The sequence below is a fragment of the Podarcis melisellensis genome, assembly GCF_964234715.1.
Source record: "Podarcis melisellensis genome assembly, chromosome: 5".
NCBI lineage: Eukaryota > Metazoa > Chordata > Lepidosauria > Squamata > Lacertidae > Podarcis > Podarcis melisellensis.
This window is the reverse complement of record NC_138537.1, coordinates 42,359,717-42,382,884: the sequence shown is the minus strand read 5'-3', so window position 1 is coordinate 42,382,884 and position 23,168 is coordinate 42,359,717. Positions and strand designations below refer to the sequence as shown.

Sequence of the window (23,168 nt, the reverse complement as noted above, 5' to 3'; positions counted from 1 at the left end):
GTGCTTATTATGCAAGAAAGGATAGTATAGAGTTGTTAGATCAAGCACTTCTAGTGAGCAGAGTGCTTGAAATCCAAGGCCTTGTTTGTGCTTGGCATTCCTTTAGTAGCTTCTATTGGGGACTTACCTGGGTATAAACATTTCTTGATCTTGGTGCTGATCATTGGCCCATGCCTGTTCTGGTTGTATGTTAAGATATACTTTGGTGTTAAACTGCCCTCTCCCTCCCTTGGTTACCAGTGCTTGTGCTTTGTGTTGCATTGTGTTTCAGCTCAAGAGTTGAAATTTCTGTTTGGCATTTGTGTCCAGAATCCTAATGCAGATCCTAGGGCATGGCTTGAGGGCACATGTTGCAACAGCCTTGCTGAAGCTAAAGTAGGATTGGTTCTGGCCAGTGCCTGATTGGGAAAGCACTTGGGAACCCTATCTATGCACTGTTGAATTGCCTTGTGGAAGAAAGTGTGACATGAATAAATACTGTAGAATTCCTTTGGAAAGTCAGAACTCACAAATGTTCTATTTTTCTTTGTTTTCCGTAGCACTTTTTTTATCAGCACCCTGTTATCCTTGGGTTTGTGTACAGTACATTTTCACTAAAGTTTCACATTGCCAAGTTCTTTCTTGTGGTCCTATGTATTGTGGTTCTATAGGTCAAGAGTGGTGTAAGCCCTTGCTGTGATCTGGATACATGAGATATCCTTTGCTTTGCTTTTTTGTACCAAGGTTTGCTGGAGCTACATAATACCCTACCTAGCCTTAGTCTGAGGGTGGTTGATGTTTTGGAACTGTTGAGCTTATTGTGTTTTGTGTTATTAGCCTATGTTTGACAGTGTGCTATACACCAGCACACAGGGTGGTTCATTCCTTGAAGACATTTGGTGCCTAACTGTAATTGATCCACTTCTTTATTCCCTCCTTACAATTGCTTTTCAATCCATTTTTGTCCTTCACCGCTATAACACCATATTCAGTTGGCATATGTGGACAGCAGCAACCCTATTCAATGAAGCCAGTGTTACTGAAAGTATTTTTTAAAAAGTGCCGTGAGTTCTTTACTGATATATACTAACATTAGGTACCTTGTTCTATGCAAGGTATTTTTACCTGTAAGGAAAGGATGGATTTTCAGATAAAGCAGAATAAAGAAGGGTCTTAAAATTCATGTGAGCACTTCTGTTTTAAAAATTGAATCAAACCTGGCAGCAAGGTAAACTAAATTGTGCTAAGAAAAAAATAAAATTATTTAGCCTTTATAAATTATGCATAGGTTGAAGAGCTTAAGCCAAGCTGCTTATTTTGCATAATTCTGGCAAGGAGTTATGTGGGATATTAAAGGTATAAGTTGCCTGAAGCACTTGGGAGAGTGTTTCTTAAGACATGCTAGACACTTTACCTCATACCCAACCTCTTAATGGGCATTGATCATATATTTTAAAGTCCTTTCTTTTTCTTTGTTCCCATTGTGTGTGTGTGTGTGTGTGTGTGTTGAAGGGCAATATTTTGACGACCTTTCGGATTAAGAACCTAAAAATGGATCTGTCCATTCAATTGTGCTCAGCATTCTGTTTCCAACAGTGGTGAATAATAACTAGGAAGCTCAGAAACAGAACAGAATGATAATGGGTGTCTCCTGTTGTTTCAGTTCTAGACTTTGATTCTGAAGGGTATGTTGCTTCTTGAACATGAGCATAACATTTAGGTATTGTGTCTAATACTCACTGATAGGTTTATATCTACTAGAAACCATATTGTCTTATAGAAATTTCATGTTCTTTATATATTGTGTGGGGTGAAATAATTATTTATGAGAACCTACAAATGGAAAGAGGTGTGTTTCTCCCTCCTCCACTTATTTTGTTACTGTACATCAAAACTAGGGTGAGCACACCATCTTGTCATTCTCTTCCCTATAGTACAAGAGAGGCTCTACTGAGCATCTTCATTTCCATCTATAACATTCAGGAACTACTTACATGTGCTCCCATAGTTTATAATGTCACTGGGTTCAGATGGTTAGACTATTGGAAAGAGTTGCATGTGGATAACATCAAACTACATTTTTTATTTATTTTGGATCCAGCAGCATCTGTCCTCACCCTTCATAAATACCTACAGACTATTTTGGATAAGAATTAATCAACAGGGATTTAATGGAGACAGGGGGAAATTCCTGTTGAATGTAATCACACTCCTCTTAAAGAACCTGGTTTGCTGCTTGGTAACATCTTTTGAATCCAGGTTTCTTCTTGGAAAGGCCAGGTGGCAACCATGGCCAGGAGTGCTATCTAGTGGTTGCATATGGAAAGTAGGGTCTTTGTAACTGTTTCCTGTATTAGTGATTTCACAAACTGCTGTGCTTGATGTGGGATTTCTTTTAAAGAGGTCTATTTCAGATGTAAAGTTCCCAATTTCTTAAATAGGGGTAAGAGCATTAACAAACTGAATTCCATTGTGTGCTTATTATTGGGTTCTCAGACAGTCATTTTTTCACAAAATATTGACGCTGGAGATTTAAATTCAACCTTGACAGAAAATGGGTAGGTTACCTACATGCCTAACTGGGCATGTGATTTGACCTCAGTGTTGATCAGTTTCCTTAGCTACTTTGCATGTACTCTCCCTAAATATAGTTTATGAGGAGTGTGGTAGAGGTTTTGATGGAAAGGGACTTTTAGGTGGGTGGGAGGATAAAAATGAAGTAGTTTTTTTGGAGGGCAGGAGACAGTAGTAAAATTTTCAAGATTGGGGCACAGAACTTAGTAGTAAAAGCAGCAGTGGCAACATAATCCCCCCACATACTTTCTTTGAACCAATTTTCCCCTGCCCCTTCACATAATGTGGAGTTGTTGCAGTCAGCAGCCAGGCAGGTTGCCATTTCATCCCCCCCCCCCAATGCCTTGGTTGGAACAACCCTGTGTTTGATCAGTTTGAAGTGAAAATTTTGAGTACTTTTCCTTATATGGTAAATTTTATTAAATAATGCAAAGATGGTTCTGCCTTTCTTGTTTTGTATTTAATATTGTGAATTTGTTGGTGCATTCATCATTTAAGATGAATTAAGATCCTGAATATATTTACTCAGATGTAGCTGCCCTGAGTTTAGTGGAAACTGCTTCTTAATAAATGTGCAGCCCTAAATGTTAAGCAGTGAGAGATGGCTGACAAATTCTGACATATATTCCAAATTGTATCAGATAAAATTGTATCACTGTCTTTACAGTGAGCAGTTTTTTTTAAAGTCAGCATGAAAAAGAAGAGGTGTTTATATTTTTACATTTGTATTAAATATTTTTCATAGGAACACTTAGTCAGTCTGGATGAGCCAGCTTTGGAAGTTGGGCACCAAGCTCTGCTTAGACAAGAGCAAGCGAAAATCACTCGGTTCGAGAGGCAAGCGGAAGAATTTATCCATGCAGTCTTTTATCGAAAAGGTTGGTCATGATGAAAGAATGAAATCAATACTCTAACTGGCTTGCATGCTTGGCTAACTGATCTTTTTAAAATACTTTTTTTGAGATAGCCATGTATTATTTCCATAGAATCTCAAGGTTTTTTATCTGTACAAATAATCTATAAAAGGACACTGGTTGACACCTTTAAATATATCTTGCACCCAACATGCTTCCCAAGCACTTCCCAGAGGCCCAACAGTTATCTGGTTTTCAGGCATTTGTGAAGTGCTGCATACAGGGAAGAACAAGACTTTTGAACTATCTCCTGAGTGCTCTGACTCCTGTGGCCCAATGTTGATGTATCAATCCGCTGGTGTTACTGTGATGTTAGATGATTGACATTTGGGCAGTCCTACCCACCTGTTAGAAGTTGACTCACAGAGTTGAGGGAAGATAAAGTTCTGTCCCACTGGGCCCAAAAGGCTCACCACCCTCTGGGTAGTTTGTGCTCTAAATTTTGTCTCCATGCAGCAGTGCCATGTGCTTTTTTTCTAGAAAAAGAGGTGCCATGAACACTTCTCTTTTTCTCTTACAATGGCAATCACACCCACCTGGAACTGAGTTCTGGTGAGTTCTAGCTGAAAAAAAGCCCTGGTAGTGCCCAAGATTTCTCAGGCAGCTGGACTGGTGGGAAGAGAAGAATTTTGGGGAGACTAATAATAGCATTTACACAGCAGAGTTTGTGTTCAAAGTACCACAGAGATATTATCTCAGAACCAGTAAATAGGCAAATATTATATCCATGTGGTTGTGGGGAAGGTAAGAGGAATTGTGGATTTAAGATGGCGTGTCTAATTCTACCTAGAGAGTTTTGACTAAGATGAGATTCACATTGATAATTTATTAGTTCTTTCTCTTTAGCTCAGCTTATTTTGGTGGGCAGATTATTGCAGACCTAGAATTCTATCTGGGGACATACATAGGGTCTCTGTCTTACGTTGGCAAAGGGCTGTTATACTGGAGGTGATTCTTTAAACCTCTGTACAAAGAATACATGCTTAATTTGCCTCCCTCTTCCCATTCCAGCATGGAATAAATTATTTCATTCTTGTGAATGTATTGTATCATTTTTAAATTCTCTGTGTTAAAAATTGGGCATTGTGATCTTAAGGAGCTGGTGCAGACATAGTGGCTCTTTTAAATGCAGTTAAGAGAGGGAGCTGTAGCGAATGGGTGCACAATTCTGTAAGTTGCTTCAGATTTTGAAGATACAATGTAAGATCTGTGCCTTTTTATTGTCTTGCACTTGCAAGTTAAAATATTGTAGCTTTTTTAAATTTAAAAAACCCCCACAACCCTCAGTATCGGAAGTTGTCTTGCTTTAAAATTTGTTCTACATAAAACTTCCTTCTTATTTTTTTTATTTTATTTTACCATTTAGACAGTCATAGGGTCTCTGACCCCAACATTCCCCTAGTGGCCCGTGAGATCATGCAGCGGATGATTCGACAGTTTGCTGCTGAATATACCTCAAAAACTAGCTCTACTCAGGACTCCAGCTCGCCCAATAGCACAAAGAACCAAAGCCTGCTGAAAGCATCTCTGGTAGCCTCATCCCCTGTGGGTGCAACGGCTCAAAATCCTGTGCTCAGCAAACTTCTCATGGCTGACCAGGACTCGCCCTTGGACCTCACTGTCAGAAAGTCTCAGTTGGATCCTAGCGAACAAGGTATGCCACATTTCTGTTCATAGCCCCTTGCAACCATTTGCAATTTGCTGGCCATTAATGACTAAGTAAATCATAGAACGGAAAGAAGAGAGGCATGGATTGATTAGTAGTGCATAGGGAATGGAGAAAAGCTGTGCTGAAAATGGTGCGAAAGTGCTAACAGCTATGTGCCCTCATTTTATTAAGCATATTCCAGATGGATGCTGGGTCTGCCAGAAAAGAAACTTACTCTCTGGGAAATTTACTTATGCTGAATTAATGGGTTTGATAGTGTACTTCCAGCCTCCATGTAGTGAATTGTGCCTGTAATCACACTTGGCAAGTATTTTGGCAATTTGCTCATAAGCAGAATGCCTGTAATTGGATCTGAATACTCAAATTGTCTTACAGCAGCCGCTTAGTAAAGGCTGTATTATTTACTTAAAATATAGTCCTTCGTGTCAATTGTAACTTTCTTTGTGTGTTTAGTTCTTTGTGTATGACATCTTTTAAGTATGTGGTATCCTACACATTGGGACGTGGGTGGTGCTGTGGGTGAAACCACAGAGCCTAGAACTTGCCGATCAGAAAGTTGGCAGTTCGAATCCCCATGACGGGGTGAGCTCCTGTTACTCAGTCCCTGCTCCTGCCAACCTAGCTGTTTGAAAGCACGTCAAAGTGCAAGTAGATAAATAGGTACCGCTCTGGCAGGAAGGTAAACGGCATTTTCGTGTGCTGCTCTGGTTCACCAGAAGTGGCTTAGTCATGCTGGCCACATGACCCGAAAGCTGTACGCCAGCTCCCTTGGCCAATAAAGCAAGATGAGCGCCGCAACCCCAGAGTTGGTCACGACTGGGCCTAATGGTCAAGGGTCCCTTTACCTTTAACCTACACATAAGAGTGTGTCTTCTGGTGACAGATTCCACAGATTTTGACTGAGCTTGGTAGCCAGGAACCAGTTGTGGTTATCACTGACCCTGTTCTCCACCTATTCTTCTGACATGCAAAGGAGATTTGGTGCAGGGTCAGGACCTTGTGGCTTGTGTCATTCTGAGCCCCAGAAGCATTAGCACTTCTCACTGGTTCCAGGTGATTCTGAAGTCTAGGGCAAAGTCAAACAAGAGACTTCACCTTTCCCCCAAGTTTCAGCCTTAGTTAAATTACTGTAACTGCCTCACCAGACTTTGGAAATACTGATGCTCTGTCCACTGTCAGGTGAAATCAATGCTTCTTGGGTGTTCTAGAAGAAAGATGGAATTTTGTTCCTGACCTTCTGGAACACTTGGAAGCAGAGGAACTGCTCATTGATTCCAGATGTAGGTTTCCCACAGGCATCAGATGAGCCAGTGTGAGAACAGGATGCTTAACTTAATGGGTCATTGGCCTGATCCAGGAGGCTCTTACATTCTTCCAAAGTCCCGAACATCATCAGAGATGAGCCCCACCTTTCTCATCTTATGCTGGAGGTAGCAGGTGGTTGCCAGCATCTTAAGATATGGTAACTGCATTTGTCAACCTCTGATTGTGGTGCTTATGTTAAAAGAAAACCTTGGTGTTGACCAAGTGCTTTTGAAAGAACAAATGCAAGGTTGAAGCAGTTGAACATTTTGTTCTTTTCCCTTGGAAGTGAACATATACACAGTACTTTTAATGGACCTGAAGAATTTTGCCCTTCATCTTACATTATAATGTATGTTTATTTTAATGCATTCTAGAGACGAGAGAAATCCATAAGCTATTGAAAACAAATGTCTGCCATAAAGTTGGATTATTTTCTTTGCCACTTGGACTTTGCTGAAAAGTCAATACATATGTGTTAGAAAATAAAGCACTTTAAAATATTATTGTCTAGCATTTTCTTTTTAGCTTTCTTAAAAACCTTAAGAAATTTTCACATACAGCTTAAGCAACTTGTCCATTTTCTAAATCATTACAGTTAGGTAATCTACAGTGCGATCTGATACATGTTTACTAACTAAAATCCCACTGTGTTCAATTGTGCTTTCTCCTAAGTGAGTGTGCATCAAATTCCCACTTTAAACCTGTAACTTCTTTGCTTTGTTTTCATAGAAAGCTGAAAAAACCATTCATTCTTTCCACTCTGGTATTTCTTGAAAACATAATTTGTTTGCCCACTTGGCTTTCTGGGCTGAAGGCTACATATACCTATTCCTGTAGCATTTCCTCATATAATTTACCAGAGAGAGTTCCACATATATACAGAATCCACTAGCTTTTAAACACTTTCTTAAGATATTGAACCAAAAACTTGACCCACTAGAAATAATGTCTTACCGACAAATACTGTTATTACTTAAGTCTTAATGTAATGCAAATTAGAATTAATCTTTGTCACAGGTTGATGTTGTTGAGTCACACTTAATTTTGTTAGCTACTGTAAGCCTCAAATCCTTGTAAGCATGCATAGCTGGCTATTCTCCATTTCTGCATGTTACTTCATATGTGTAAAACTTCACCTACACCAGACACAGATGAAAATTGATAGTGAAAAGGATTGTGAATCTCCAGCTTGGAAGAATAACATGGGTCTTCTAGTTGGTTTTCTCGCAGAACCAAAGAAGTATTTAATTGGACAGGGTGTAACAAGGTACTGCCCCATCTCTCTATTAATAAGTAGACCTTTTTCAGACCTTACTCTGGCCCCTTAAATTGCAAAAATACATGTTGAAAAACTAAATATTCTTTATTGTTTAACAGTATAGATGATCTTGAAATTTAGGTTTGCTTTAAATAACATTGCTTTGAATAATTATGAACTTGAATGTTTTCCATTTCTGTGAGCCAAATAGTACATTTTAGCATATAAATGCATGGACAGCAAATATTAACAAACCTCCTTAACTGTACTAATAATGTAGTTACAAACAGACTTGAAACAGTTCCAAAACTGTTTTGATAGAGGAGAGAACAGAAAGATTTAGATTCATAATAAAGTTCTGGATAAGAGTCTTAAAGGTGGTCTGTACAACTATAGCTTTGTTACTTGTTTGCTAGAAAAGGAGACATTGTTTCACTGAGCTGCAGCTGCTAAAAAGTGAGTTCCTGTGTGCATTAGAAGTTGCTGTATACTCCATATGCTGGGAATGCAGTTGGATCCCTTGAGAGTTTAGGTGTTATATGAAACACAGCAATAATTCATTGAGAATCTACCCAGCTTATTAAGAAAAAGAAGAGATGCGCGCATCTGTAAATTTACACGTTGGCAAATTGTCTGGTAACTACTCTATACTTGCCACCACTTACCCTTCCTCTTTCCCACTGGCTGCCTCTTAAAATTTGTTAGTAATATAACAAGTAGCTTGTTACCTTCCAGAATTGTGCAGCTTTTAAGAATGTTTATACTTAAGCTTTATGGGAGATAGGCAGTAAGTAGTCTTTGTGTAGAAAAAATGATTTCATCAAGCTTACTAGTTAGTCTTCCACTAATGGCTAACAATATCTCAATTATCTTATAAATGCAAAATATATTATTACATGACTTTTAAAAAATCCAGTCACATGACTTTCTAGCATCTGCTTTACTGCCTTGGAACTTGCAAGGCTAGCATTGCTGAACTAGTTATCTCTGTTCTAATTGAATAGCTCATGGACTGAATATCTGGACTGCAGCACTTTTTAAAAAGCAAGATTAGTGGTAGCCAAAGTGGTGCACTCCAGATATTGTGGGGTACAACTCTCATTACCCCAGCCAACATGGCCAGTGGTCAGGGATAATAGAAGTTGTAGCCTACAGCATCTGGAGAGTGCCCTGTAAGCTATCCCATTAAATTGTATTGTTTTTGCTAAATTTAAAGATGGAATATAAATATATTAAATAAAATGAAGTGTACCCAGAAAATACTTAATATGAAAGCTGCAGTTTGTTTGCAATAATAATTGTAAGGTAAGAAATTCTCCACTCTTGCTCCATTTTGTAGTTCCTGAATTACACACTTGTTGAGTTTTCTTTTATGGGTACATGAACTTCGGTTCTGCTTGTTAAGATGTTTTTTTCTTTCCTGTTCTCCTTTGTGTCTTACTTGAAACTATCAATACATGGACTACATCTTAATGAATGTATGGTGGATAACAAGAAGTATACATGCTCAAAAAGAAGTAACTTGATCCACTTTTCAGACATTATGAAGTATGTGCAGAGAACTATGTTTTGAAATTAACTTGCAGTCTATGCTCTCAGATATAATGTGTTCATACTGTTTAATCTACCATTAATATTTTATTGAATGAAAGTCATAATATCGATATGTCCTTAACAAAACAAAATAAGGAAAATAAAATAATGGCTGATATGTCAAGAGACTTTGGTTGAGGTTCAGTAGGAAGTTCCAAAGCAACCCAAGATTAACTGAGACAGCGTTTCAGCCATAAAAACTTACCAAGTTGTATGTTTGTGTGTGTTTAGTTTTATTAATTTCTTCCTATTCTCAAGTAATTCTCATGTCTCTGCAGACGGAGTACTTGATCTGTCCACTAAGAAAAGTCCATGTGCAGGCAGCGCCTCCTTGAGCCATTCACCTGGCTGCTCCGCTACTCCTGGGAATGGGTAAGGGAAATTCTTAGTATTTTTAAGCTAAAACCCCCCTCAAGTTATTTGCATAACAACAAACTGAGGGTCAAATTCTTCCTTATTGCTTCCATAGACAGGGTTGATTTAACCCTTCAGAGTATAATTACATCTTGTTAAAACACCTTCTTCCAATCCTTAAATATGAAGTCAACTGAAAAATTAATTCCATTTCAGGAATACTTTGGTTTTGTACCTGATATATGAAATGTAGAGCTTTGATCTTTCAACCTTTTAATAATTTGACTATTTTGACTTTGTTCACATGCTCAGCCACACCTGTGCATTTGACTATGGGAGCATTGGGTGAGTGGGCTAACAACTTGGCAGGGGTTATGTTGGGTGCCAGTTGTATGAACAACCATTTCCCCTTGAAGCTTATACAAATGACTACTGCAGTTTTCATGATTGTAGCGAGTCAAAAAGTGTTATCACAATGCAGTTTCAGTGGCTTCATGTATGGGGGTATCAGGTCATACAACCAGTGGCTGCACATGATCTTTGTTGGGTTGTGAACCTTTGGTAGTTCCATGCACATCCCACAGGTGATCACATGAGGCTTGATAAGTATCTGAACCCGATCTCAGCCTTTGATAGGATGGGATGAAGTTTGAATAGATCAGCAAACCAAAGCCTAGTTTGAATAGATCAGCAAACCAAACAGTGTTTCCTTTAGTAGTCAGAATGTCTAGGCAAGGCCGCTAAAGTAAAGATGGTGGTTGAGCAAGAATTGTAAAATATTTGTTAGGATTTTTTTTTTGTATAACCTACTATTATAGTACAGTGCTATAATTCCATTTGTTTTCTAATGGCTCATTAGATATATGACAGATTTGTAATTACTTACCTTGGAGCTGTTTCCAAGATGAATACTCAATAATTCAAACATTCCAAATACTATACTATTATTAGACTAGTAGACAGTTTCTGGGTGCAATTTTTTCTTGGTGAAGGTTATACAATCCCATCAACTTTGTATTTTTTGTTGCTGATAGGGTGAAGATACATGAGAATAAAGAAATTTGGGGTGATACTTTAAAATGCTGCGATAGAATACATTTTTTGTATAATTTTAAAGCTAATCAGCCTTTAGAATATTAAGCAGCTGAATATAGATGTGGAATTACCGTATTTTTTGCTCTATAAGACTCACTTTTTCCCTCCTAAAAAGTAAGGGGAAATGTGTGTGCGTCTTACGGAGCGAATGCAAGCTGCGCAGCTATCCCAGAAGCCAGAACAGCAAGAGGGATTGTTGCTTTCGCTGCACAGTGATCCCTCTTGCTGTTCTGGCTTCTGAGATTCAGAATAATTTTTTCTTGTTTTCCTCCTCCAAAAACTAGGTGCGTCTTGTGGTCTGGTGCGTCTTATAGAGCGAAAAATACGGTACATAATCTTCAAGTTGCTGGACTTCTAGTGATATAAAAATAACCATTGTTAACAGTCACTGACTTATAACTGCAAAAGAGACATTTAAATTCCTCACAACATGGATATATTACTTAACCCTGTATGTCAGAACTCTAAACACTGTATTGTGAAGGAGAATATCAATTTCTGTTCCCTTTCTGAATATTCTAACAGGTTCTGTGCATTTAAAACAAAAAAGTGTTCCTACATGGCTGACTGAAAGCATCTTCAAGAGATCAGCATGTGTTTCTGCTTTGTACTGTTAAGTTAAATGCCAGTTAACTATTGCCCTTTGTCTTTCAAAGTGTTAGTTCAGGCTTCCTCAAACTCTGCCCTCCAGATGTTTTTGGCCTACAACTCCCATGATCCCTAGCTAGCAGGACCAGTGTTCAGGGATGATAGGAATTGTAGTCTCAAAACATCTGGAGGGCCGAGTTTGAAGAAGCCTGCGCTAGTTAATCTTTATATCTGGACAGTGATTCACTGTTTTAGAACTAGCTGAAATATTCAATGCATGTTTAAAGTTCTGGTAGAAATTTATTATTTTCCTTGACACTGGGGTGGTTCTTGTTCAGAATTCATGTGGATTGTTTGTTACCAAATTAAGAATCTTCAAATTCTGAGTAATGTTTAATAGGCATTTGCTAAAGAATTAGGAAGTCCAAACTTGAATGTAAGTTCTTCCTTCTGCCTTGCTATGCATCCAAATCTTCTGTACGTTGTTGTTGTTGTTGTTATTGTTGTTGTTGATTAGATTTCTTACCTGCCCTTCATCATGAGGTCCTAGGGCAGGTTACAAAAATGTAAAAATACAATATTGAAATACAAATTACAGTAAAGAGAGTAAGGTGGGTCCTAAAATACATATCTCAGATGGCTAGGTTAAAGGGGTCTGTGAATATATAAAGGCTGTCTGCTAGATAGGATATACACAGTAATCATCTTAATGAGCAAAGCACCAAGAATGCATTGCATACTTTTTGTTCATATTATTTACAGGAATTGAAATAATTGTGTACATAAAACAAGATTGATAGTCTGATTAGACTGTATATCATACTCTTTTTAAAAATAGATTTAACCCGGATCTGTTTAATCAGTAAAGTTGGAAAGAGCATAATAAATAATACATATGTGGCAAGAAAATATCCTGCTTCTTTACCTAAGCATGTGAAAACAGAATCAAATTGATATTTATGTGACTTATGATTAATTTTAAAAGGAAATGGAGTCTGAATTTGTGCAACATTTTTATTTGAGAACCGTTCCGTTTTTCTGTTCTAATGTTTAATGCAAAATAAGCAAACACCTTTGAGTTCTGCTGAGCGCTCTTGATGCTGAGCAGCAACTTTAGCATATATAGTGTTAATCCATGCCCTCCAGAGCTTTCAGCATTTTATAAAAAGTGCAAGTGGCTGGTGTGTGAGAGTATGCGTGTTGAATTTGCTGCATTTTGTCACTTGGCTTACTCTTTTATTACTGTACTTGTTTAGTGGTAACGTCACACTAGTAATACAGTCGTGAATAGACTCTAGCAAATGATTATTCCTTTCTAATCTATAATTAAGATGCTATTTTCAGACACTTGCGCGAAGCCTTTTCTGCTCCAAGATTTTGTGAACCCAACCAAAGACCAGCTGACAGGTTTCGTTTTTCTTTGCCCAAAAAGCTTCTCTTTATTTTTGAACAATTTTTTTTAAAAAAACTGACTGCTGAGACTTAAAAAAATAAAAATAAAAACCCACAAAAGTGATGTTACCCAAGCAAGGTCTTCTAATAAAGGAGTGGCCCCCTCACCCATTCCTCCCTACCTGTGCAAGTCCTGCTCACATCAGTTTCCTTCCATCCAATTAGGCGACCTGGGAGACCCAGCCAGCACCATGCAGAGGGACTTCGGAGTGGTGATGGGGTGCCCCCGAGAAGTTGGCAGGATGGAACGAGGGAAGGGTCTGGCCACTCCACATCTCTCAAAGTTCCATTGGCTCGATCACTGCAGATAAGCGAAGAACTGCTGAGCAGAAACCAGCATGCTACAGCTGCCAGCCATGGGCCGTCTGGGCTGCAGAATCACGGACAGCACATGATACTATCCAGGGAGGCTTCTTGGGCAAAACCACACTACGAATTCAACTTCACCAGAATGAAATTCAGGGGAAACGGTGCACTCAGCAACATCAGTGACCTTCCTTTTCTTACAGAAAATTCAGCCTTTCAAAAAATGGCACTTCAAACTAAACAGGATGGGAAAAAGGACATGAGCCATTCAACTCCTGTGGATTTAAAGATACCACAAGTTCGAGGCATGGACCTTTCATGGGAGTCCCGTTCTGGCGACCAGTATAGCTATAGCTCTTTGGTAATGGGTTCACAAACGGAGAGCGCGCTTAGTAAAAAGTTAAGGGCTATCCTTCCGAAACAAAACAGAAGGAGCTTGCTGGATCCCGGACCAGACTCCTGGGGCTCAGATGCTGAGCAATCTACCTCTGGACAGCCATATCCCACCTCTGATCAAGAGGGAGATCCTGGCTCTAAGCAACCTCGGAAGAAAAGAGGCAGATACAGACAGTACAACAGTGAGATATTGGAAGAAGCGATCTCTGTGGTGATGAGTGGGAAAATGAGCGTCTCCAAAGCTCAGAGTATTTATGGGATTCCCCATAGCACCCTGGAATATAAAGTGAAAGAGAGGCTGGGCACTTTGAAAAACCCTCCAAAGAAAAAAATGAAATTAATGCGGTCGGAGGGACAGGATGTCTCTGTAAAGCTTGAGATAGATCCCCAGGGAGAGGCAGCACAGAGTGCGAATGAGTCAAAGGATGATTAGGGATGTTGTAGAGTGCCAATTACATTATAAACTGGGTGAGCACTATGGCATTGTTCAACTCCTGCTGTATGTACCCAACTCCTCTTCAGTCACTGGGTGCAGGACATGCTCCTTTGCAGTTCAGCAAAGACTTGTGTGGACACAGGGGGAAAAGGGTGCTCTGAATGTTGCATATTTGTAAATTTTCTGGCCCGGAATGGCTTAGAGCCCTCTTTTGTGTTTTTGTTTTGTTTTGTTGTTGGGGGATTTTTTTTTTTTTTGGCCTTTTGCATGTTTCTCTAATATTCTATAGAGAATTGAGTTACCTCACAAAGAATGCAGACATGGAAGTGGACTGTTTGCCTCTTGAGCCTGCATGGACTTTCAGTTATTTTATTGGGTTTGCTTTCTTCATATGGCCTTTTTAAAAAAATCACTTTCTTGAGCTCTAGTACCAGACTTGTAAAACAAAAACTGGATAATTGCTTATAATTAGGCTTTCACAGTTTTTTTCTTCTTCGATCCAGTTGGCCTGAAAGAGAGTTTAAACTTTTTAAGTATGGCTAGTCATTTTGAATTCAGTGATTAGTGATTGGATTCCGAGTCAGTTGGGTCTAATCGGAGCCATTTTGTTTTAAATTCAACTCCTCCTTTACTATTTGCAATCTGCTTAGTGCTCACCCGGCGGGGCAGGTGGGAGTGGGATGGGGGAACTTTACATACACTACCTTCAGAATGCTTTGGTTCATTCCTTTGGAACACTACCTTCACTGTAATTGTGTTTGCTCTTTTGCAAAGGCGAGAGAGTTCAGCTTGCCTGCTTGAGGATGTAGCCTTATCTCAACACTCCATTCAGGAGCATCAGGGTACATTGAATGATATACTAGGGTATTCCTCACTTTAACAAAATAATGGCTTTTTTGTGACCTACGTGCTTTTTAACAGACTGGATTCTGAGTTTGCTAAACTGTGCGTTTCCAACATCTCGTTTAAAGAACTCTCTTCTGGGAGTCAGGAATACATATAACAGCTTACTGTAATCTTGGGCAAAAAACAAACAAAAATCCTCATCAAACCAACTGATCTCTAAACATACAACCTCAATAGTCTGCCTAAATAGTCATGTAAATGAAGGATCTATGTTAATGTTCAGGGAAGAAATTTTTACAAATTTTAATAAAACCCATTATCAGATCACTCTGGTCTGACTTAGGCTGAGCATCTTATCTAGTTGTAACACTGTCAGGGTTGAACACCCAATGGGTGTTTCCTTTTTAAATACTACAGTTGCCAGTAGCAGGAAATGTGCTTGCATATCCTGATTTTCTGTTTTTATTTCATCCACTATTGATTTTAATAGGGGACTAGCACACACTCGCATAGGCAGATCACCACTAGCACTCCTAAATCCACAGTTCAGTCTTGTTAGTTGCAGAGGCATCTGAACATTCTTACATGTTAAGCTTTAAATAAAGCTTTCTGGACTTGCAGCTTCACTGAATCAGACTTAATGGTTCTTTGGGTAGAGAAACAATTTAATCTTAGCCGTGCAAAAGATTGGTAAGACTCCACTCTACTGCTTTGCACAACCAAAAGAGGCAATGGAATTTGTATGTGAAACATCATTTGAGCACTGTTCTTAATTAGTTATCCTGTGTTAATGACTGAAAGTGGATGCTAAGATTCATAGGAAGAAGGCCTAGATAGCCCCAGGGCTGCTGCTTGAATTTGGGGGCAATTAATTGAGTTGGCCTTCTTGATTGGTTGATTGCTTCCCCGTAACCCACTGTATTCAAAGGTTAGGCACACCATTGCTGTCGTGTTAAATATGCACTTCTCATTCTTGAGAGAGACTGGGCTTTTGGCCCAGATATGCTTTGTACTACTGTTCTTAGACTTTTCTTTTTGTTTTGGTAGCTTAATGTGTTTCCATACTCAAAAGCAGAGTTCCTTTAGCTATCTAGATGTCATCTCAGTACAGAAACCTGTTTGAAGCTCCATAGTGGTGTAGAAACTCTGCAATATACTCCAGTTTTTCTGGAAATTGCAATAAAAATGCACTGTTTTAAATTTGTGGTTTCATCTGCTATTGAAAGTGTGGGAGAAGATTTGCTGCAAGCTAGAAGTGTAACACTTGCATAGAGTTTTACTGTCAGAGGTTTAACCTTTTGTGGCTGTTTTTATTTAAGTGATGTATGAGTTGAGTTCCGTAAAACCTTGTCATAGTGTATGTGGAGTGCTCATTTTACTTACCTAAATATTTTCTATGTGTATCATTAAGTGGAAGACAATCGTGCAGCAGAAAAATGGTGTGCCTACCCTTTAATGCTGCAGTTTAGAAAGAGAACTACTTGTACGTCATTTCAGACCATAGGTTGAGAACTGTAAATAGATAGTGATAGTTGCGTATTCTTATTGCTTTGGTTAGAAAATGAATTAAACAACCAAACACTTAATTTTCTCAGATAAAAGTCCTGGGACCTGACGATTGTAAGATTCCTATCTGCAGAGCTTTGAAATATAACACTTAATATCTGTGATCACTTCCTATTCAGGTAAAAAAAATATCCCAGAAGCTTTGGAACAACCATATTTCCTCAAAAGGTCTCTGCTTAAAAAAAGAAAAGGAAAAAGTAGGTTATTTTTAAAGCACTAATTGCATTACTTTTGTAATTGCAATATAAAATAGCCATTATTGTTTTGTGAAGCATGGTTGAAATTAGTTAGTTGTCCCTTTCTAAAATTTCAGAAGCCTCTCAAAAATAAACAAAAAGCTGCTGAATATTCAAAAGATATAAATATATCTATATTTTACCTTATTGTAGGTTTTGTAAACTTAGTCTGTAATATTCAGGTGCACCTTTTTAATGTTTAACTTTTGTTTAAGACTTCATCTCACCTGTTTTTGCCCAGGTGGCTCATCCTGTGACTGTATCTCACTCTAGATCCTAAGTGATTCACTGAAGTAAGACTGCTCTGACAGATGCCTTTGTTGCAGCTTTGAGTAGTATTTGGGAGCATCTTTCCTGTTAGGAAAAAATGGAACCAGTGTTTATCCATTAGCATGCTTAATTTTCTGCTGAACAGAAGTTTGCATGGCCAAAATCCTCAACTGACCATAGTTTGATGTGGGAAGATGTGGTTCGCTGCTGTCTTTGTAAGAGAAGCCTTGTTTTCTCCTGTTTTCCAGTAAATGGATGCTCATGTAACTTGCGCAAGACATAGAGCTTAGGCCTTGTTTTCCCTGTCGTTTTTGAGAGCATATTAAGGGGACAAGCCAAGTGCAATGCTCCAGAAATGGTGAAGTCTTTGGGAGGAAGAACTGGACATTTTGACCACATGTGTGTTAGATCCAGAACCAAAATTTGGTGGAATTATTGTGTATCTGTTGATGGTGTCATGTGCACCTGGATGACAGAATGAAACTGTGAACAGTATTTGTGGCAGCCTCTGCTTATACAGACCAGGTATCATGAAGGATAGGTTCTCCCTCTACTCCCAGCCTAGAAGACTAATGTTAGAGTGTGTTTGTGTAACGTTTAAAATCAAGTTCACTATTGTACTGGAATTTAGATGTTGCTTGGTGACCTTTTGCTACAGCAGGTTATACAGATGAGTAAGGCTTAGTGTTGTAGGGGTACAAGTGTGGAGTTAATTATTGTGCAGTTCTGTGGAGCGAGCCCAGTGTGTAGAAAATGTATCAGTTTTTACTTGGATCTGTAAAATATAAAAGCTCTTTCCTGGCGATCTGATACACTATTACCTCTGTCAGCCATTCTAGAACCTCATTTTCTGTGCCCCAGGCCTTTTTGTTTTCACTACAGCTATAAAGAATGGAAGTTGTAGGGTTTGGACTGTTGCCCTTACTTTATATATAGATATATATATAGATATATATATATAACCTCCAAACTCCTGAGTTTATTAAAAGGATTGAAAGATAACTCCTCCAGGGGCACGAAGATCCTCTTCTTGCATTAGCCAAATGCCCCAAGAATATGCCCTTGCATCTGTATGGCCCTAGGACTGCTCCATACTGCCTGCTGCTCTGCCTCCAAAGGAAAGGCCTAGTCTGAATGTTTTCTTAAATATTTTCTAATGCAAATCTGGAATAAATTTTCATTATCCTTTAAGAATGAGATGTACCTTATAAACATGGTAGCAGTGCAGGTCTGCTTTGTTTCCTGTGGCTTATCCCAAAGCATATTGACAAGTGATGAGGCAGTTTGAACTATGATCTCAGATGACACCATGATTGCTCAGAAACTGTCAGGAATTATTTATTTCCCATGAAAACCTCCACACATTGGCTGTATTTGTGATCCCATTGACATCATGCTATTGATGTCTCATGGTAAGCTCCTTAGCAAGCCAAAAAAATGGAAAGGGAGTCAAATTCCATTGTGGTGTTGACAGGGAAAAGCAGATTCCACCCTCCATGTATAATAAATTTAGGATTAAATCTTCCTAAAGTCTCTGAGTGTCTCAGAGGTGATAAAGAGGATAAAGGCATGGCACCTGAGTGGGTTGGGGAAGCATTCCTAGCACCCCCCTTTATTATCCAAAAGCACTTTGCTAGAACTCTAAAACAGAAACTTTTAAAAGTCTAGCTTTCGGCTCCATAGTGGGATGGTTCACATATTAGCCAAGGCTGCTTGAAGGACATGGGCAGTCTTGAAAAGATAAACTTCACATAAAAACAATTTTTTCCATATGTTTTCAGGCAAAAAAATAGGTGCTTCTAGGAAGTTCTAGGGTGTCCATTCTTTGTGGATCAGGCATCTTTTGCTTTTCTCCTTGCAGTTTCAGAAATGTAATTAAAAAAATCAATTTCCCTGCTGTCTGCGAATTACACATTCTGCAGTTGGCTTTTATAACACATGGGTGTCTAATGGCTTTCATAGTTGAATTTTAAAACACTGTGATTTAGCACCATTTTAACAAGTCTAGTCTCCTTCTAAATTCGCATGTTCTCTCCTTCCCTCCACACTTTCCACAGAAGGAGCTCAGAAACATTTGCTTTTGGTTTTAGTTAACTGTGGTATGTTTCATTCAAGCTAGGGTTTGTGGTTCAACACAGACTGGTTAGTTTAAAAATAAGCCACTTTCAGACCATGAGTTAAGCAGCTGGCTTCGTGACGTTAGCCAAAGTTAGTGTTAGACAACAATCCCCAGTTAGGATGAAGCGGCACACCCTACTTAACTAAAAGCAAACCAAAGCTTTTAAATTCTTCCCTGCTGTGCAGCAGGAATGAGGAGAGGAAATACATGAGCCCGGCAGGAGGCAAGGCTCATTCTAATAATACTAAACCATAGTTTAACATTATGCCCAAATGTGGTCATTATATCTGTGCTTTCCAAGTTTTTTTGATAAGTGAACAGTTTGTTAAATTGTCGTGATATATACCAGGGTTGGCCAAATCTGGGCAGTTCAAGATTGTGAACATAAAATCACTGATGGAGAATTTGGTGTACTAGAGATAGAGATTTTCTGTTCACTCCTTCCATCAAAAGCTTGCAGCTTCACATTAGGTCCAAAGGAGACAAAGAGAAGAATGCAGTTGTAGATATTTGGGCCTCTGACGTCGTGGGCTGATAGGCAGAAGGAAGGAGCTGCAGACTGACCAGGGTCTGGGCCTGATCTAGGGCTTGGAAGAAAGGGAAAGATTTGGAGATGTGGGTCTTTTGGCCCTTTAGCCTTATGGAGTTCTCAAATGTAGAACTTGGCAACTTCCTTGGAAATACACCATAGAATATCTAGTCATAAACTGAAATTTTGCAAGTGAGCAAGCTTTTGTTGAAGTCTAAAATTATGCAGATGCAGTTTAATTGGATGTAACAAGTACTGTAATGTTACTTTTTGCAAATTTGTGGATGAATCTATGTAGGCACCTAAAATGATCCACAGATGCACTCGAAATGCCAGAGAAATAAAAACTCAAGTTGTTGGCCACTGCAGCATCTTTCTGACAGATATCTAGATTTGATTTAGTCAGTTTGTATAAGTCAGTAATATTTTCAAGCCTGCAAAATTACCTGTAATTAGGTAATGGCCTGAAAACATTCATCATAAAATTCTCAAATTATTAACCTGATTGCACAATCCGTTTTTATTAATACAAAGTTTTTTTAAAAAAAGATCCTTAGACGATTAGATGTTCCATCTCTTTATACAATAAATACATTGCGTCTTTGGTTGCTAGTTTATAAAAATTTGACTTAAGTATTTCCTCTCCCACTCTAAAATTGTGGACATGCCACTTCAGCCTCTAATGTACCTCACATTCGGTGCTAAACTCATCAGACCTTTACAGACTTGATAGAAAGATAGATAGACCATTAAAGCACTTGTCTGACCTGTTGTTGTTTTTTTTAAAAAAAGACAGAAAAGGGACCTTTCAGCACTTTTACTGTTACAACTAGAGTCTTAATTTATCTGGTCTTCAGAGTCTAAGGTACTGTAAAAGTTTCAGTCCAGGAATTTTATAATGTTCAGGCAGCTTCTGGGTGTACATGCATGATATTTTAATTAAACATTTCAGTAGACCATTTCAGGGCTTTAAGGTTTGGGATCTAAAAGGGGAGGCTAGGTAAAGTTTCCCAAATGAAGAATAGTTTTAGACCATTGTGTAGTGCTCAGTTTGAAAGTATATCACTAGGAAAATGGGTAGGGATTCTCTCTCCCTTTTGTCTTCAGGGAATGAGCAGTATTTAGAATCTTTGGCTGAAATTCAAGCCTTTTTACCATGTAAATTTTTAATATAAATTCACTGACATGCTTTTTACATCAGAGGACTGAAAATGGATCTTAATGTTTAAGTTGTCGAATGGTATATTTCTTAAATGAAGGGGGAAATTAAAAAAAAAACTAACTAGATTAGCATACCAGCATTAGTGATCTTAAGGGATTTTAGTATGTAATAGGAAAGTCTTTGATTAAAAATCTAATCTTGAATTGCTAGTCTGTAACTAGGTGCATTCTACATTAGCAGGTGAAACTTCTTTACTTGTTGAGAGAGGGTAGATGGCGGCTGTCATACGCCCTAGCATCAGAAAAACAGATTACAGACTGCAGCCTCTCAGAGTCCCATTGGGTGGTTATATCCATGGGATTTTTGCTTACAGCAGCTTACTGCTGCTTAAACATGTATAAATATGTTTTGAGTGTTTGCTCATAACTCTTTCTAACCTCCACTTGTTAAATTGTCAAATGTTGGTATTTTATCAGTCCGCAGTGTAAGTTATAAACTAACGTGCTTAGGATTCCAGCTTGTACACACACTGTTTGAAAACCCTCAGGGACAGTTTACACACTACCCTCACTCAATTCAGGTACTTGTACACTATTCTTAAACCTAGCAGTGACTTGTATTTTGTTTTTGCTTTTCTTTTGATGTGCTAATAGCACATCCTTGATGAATGTCAACTTAAACTCAGTTCAGGTATCCAGGTATAACTCAGCCAAACGGATTTTAAAGCTGCATATTACTCTCCAGCACGCAGTGCCTCAGACACGTAGTGGCATTCTGTATATTCAGTTATTACTACTGAGCAAGATCGCATGGGGGTTCCTGATAATTATGTATTGTAAGAAATTTCTATATATAGTATGTGTATTATGTTATATACATATATATTATATATGTAATCTTAAACGTATATATTTAAAAATGCCACTACCAAGCCAGCACAGCTAATGTCAAATACATTCCTGGCTGTCCCTGTAAATGGAACAGGGGCAGCTTCTCAGTACGGCTGTGGTTTCTCCTTCATCCCAGGTACTTCTAAACTTGAGCCCTGGCCCTTGGGTGTCTGACCTCTACATTCTAGTTATGCAATGTCTCTAGGAATTCTGTGCACTGGCCACTGTGATGGAAGCCAATGGGCCAGATGGGCTTGAGTTTATTAGTAACCCTTCTGCCAAAGTTGGTGTTTTATGGCAAGAGTGTAAAACTTTCAAATAATCAGCAGCAGCACATAGATTGTGGGAGCACATGATCACACCTACTTTTATGCTCTTTGTTGGGCGTGTCACCTCTTGTGCCACGCACTAATTGTGAGTGTGTTGGCATTTCACGCCTGTAGTGGTGGGTCTGTTTGCTGAGCATGTGTGTAACACATTAAAATAAAGCCTGCTGCTCGCACCAGCATTAATTTCACCGTAACTGTGCGTCAGCAATGCCTCTGCTTTATTATTTGATGCTTTACACCTTGGAAAGTTCTATTTATGTAGAGTATGGAAAAATGGCATTTTTCACAGACCTCTAAAAGTACAAGTGTCATGGAAAAATAAAGCAGGAACCCCCTTTTTAATCTATGGACCTCATTTCAATATACTGTTTACAGTTTGACGGAATTGTATAATTTAATATTTCTCTTGTACTGTAGTTTGTATTTATTTACAGATTTTTTTTGTACTGTGTGATTTGAACTTTTTTGTTCCTTGCTATGATCAACATTTTATGTAGTAGAGCACTTATGATCACAAATTAAGGTTTTGGTTTGATTGCACTACATTTAATTTTTAATGCAGTTCTGATTTTTTGACTGGACTAAATAAGCTGTGTCTTAATGTATGTGATAAGTACTTATAAATTTTTAATTCACGTGGTCCACTTTTTTTTTTTTGCATTGTATGTCAAAAGCGCTGATTCTCTCGTTGTGCATGTGTAAGGGTTTAACAGCCCTGTTGTATTCTTTGGCCATGTCATTTTGAAAACACATTCCCAGCTGTAACGTGTATGGTAGTTTTCACTGGATGCTAGACTTTTCAGAACCACTATTCTTCTAATAAATTTTGTTGTGAAAACTTGAATGGTTCAAAGCGCTGGTTTCTAAAGTGTCTTTTTAAAATATCTATGGTTCTGTTTCCTTGTGATGCTCTTTCAGTGGAGTACCAGGGTGGGTCGATATATGTTTATATATACAAGTAAAACCGTGTTTTGTATTTGAGTAGCAGAGCAGATGCTCATGAATTTAAAAATGTACTCTTGTCGTGCAGTAACTGCCTCTCAGCCACATTTTCAGTTCCCTCCTTCGGCCACCTTTTAATGATTAGCTGATGTGTAGGTTTATTATCTAGCAACATAGCACTATCCAATGACATACTCCATTATTATGGTTTTGATTCATCTAAACTGTTATTGTATCAGTTTTAGTAGTTGAGTTAACTTTTTACATGAATTGATTTTTTATTCTTAGCTCTTTTGAAGCTCCTATATAGAACTGGGATGCAAGATTTAAAAATAAATTGTACCAAATGAGGAAATGTCA

At 38.4% G+C, this 23,168-nt stretch overlaps 1 protein-coding gene across 1 annotated transcript in view; it reads left to right on the top strand.

The window, feature by feature from the left end:
* Positions 1-22,710, top strand: part of LCOR (ligand dependent nuclear receptor corepressor) — a 53,651-nt gene extending 30,941 nt beyond the window's left edge. The window contains exons 4-7 of the mRNA XM_081911966.1: positions 3,299-3,431; positions 4,834-5,121; positions 9,571-9,664; positions 12,947-22,710. Of these exons, the coding sequence (XP_081768092.1) occupies positions 3,299-3,431; positions 4,834-5,121; positions 9,571-9,664; positions 12,947-13,916 (1,485 nt within the window). The 3' untranslated portion in view covers positions 13,917-22,710. The remainder of the gene's footprint in view (positions 1-3,298; positions 3,432-4,833; positions 5,122-9,570; positions 9,665-12,946) is intronic.
* The last annotated feature ends 458 nt before the right edge of the window (positions 22,711-23,168 follow it).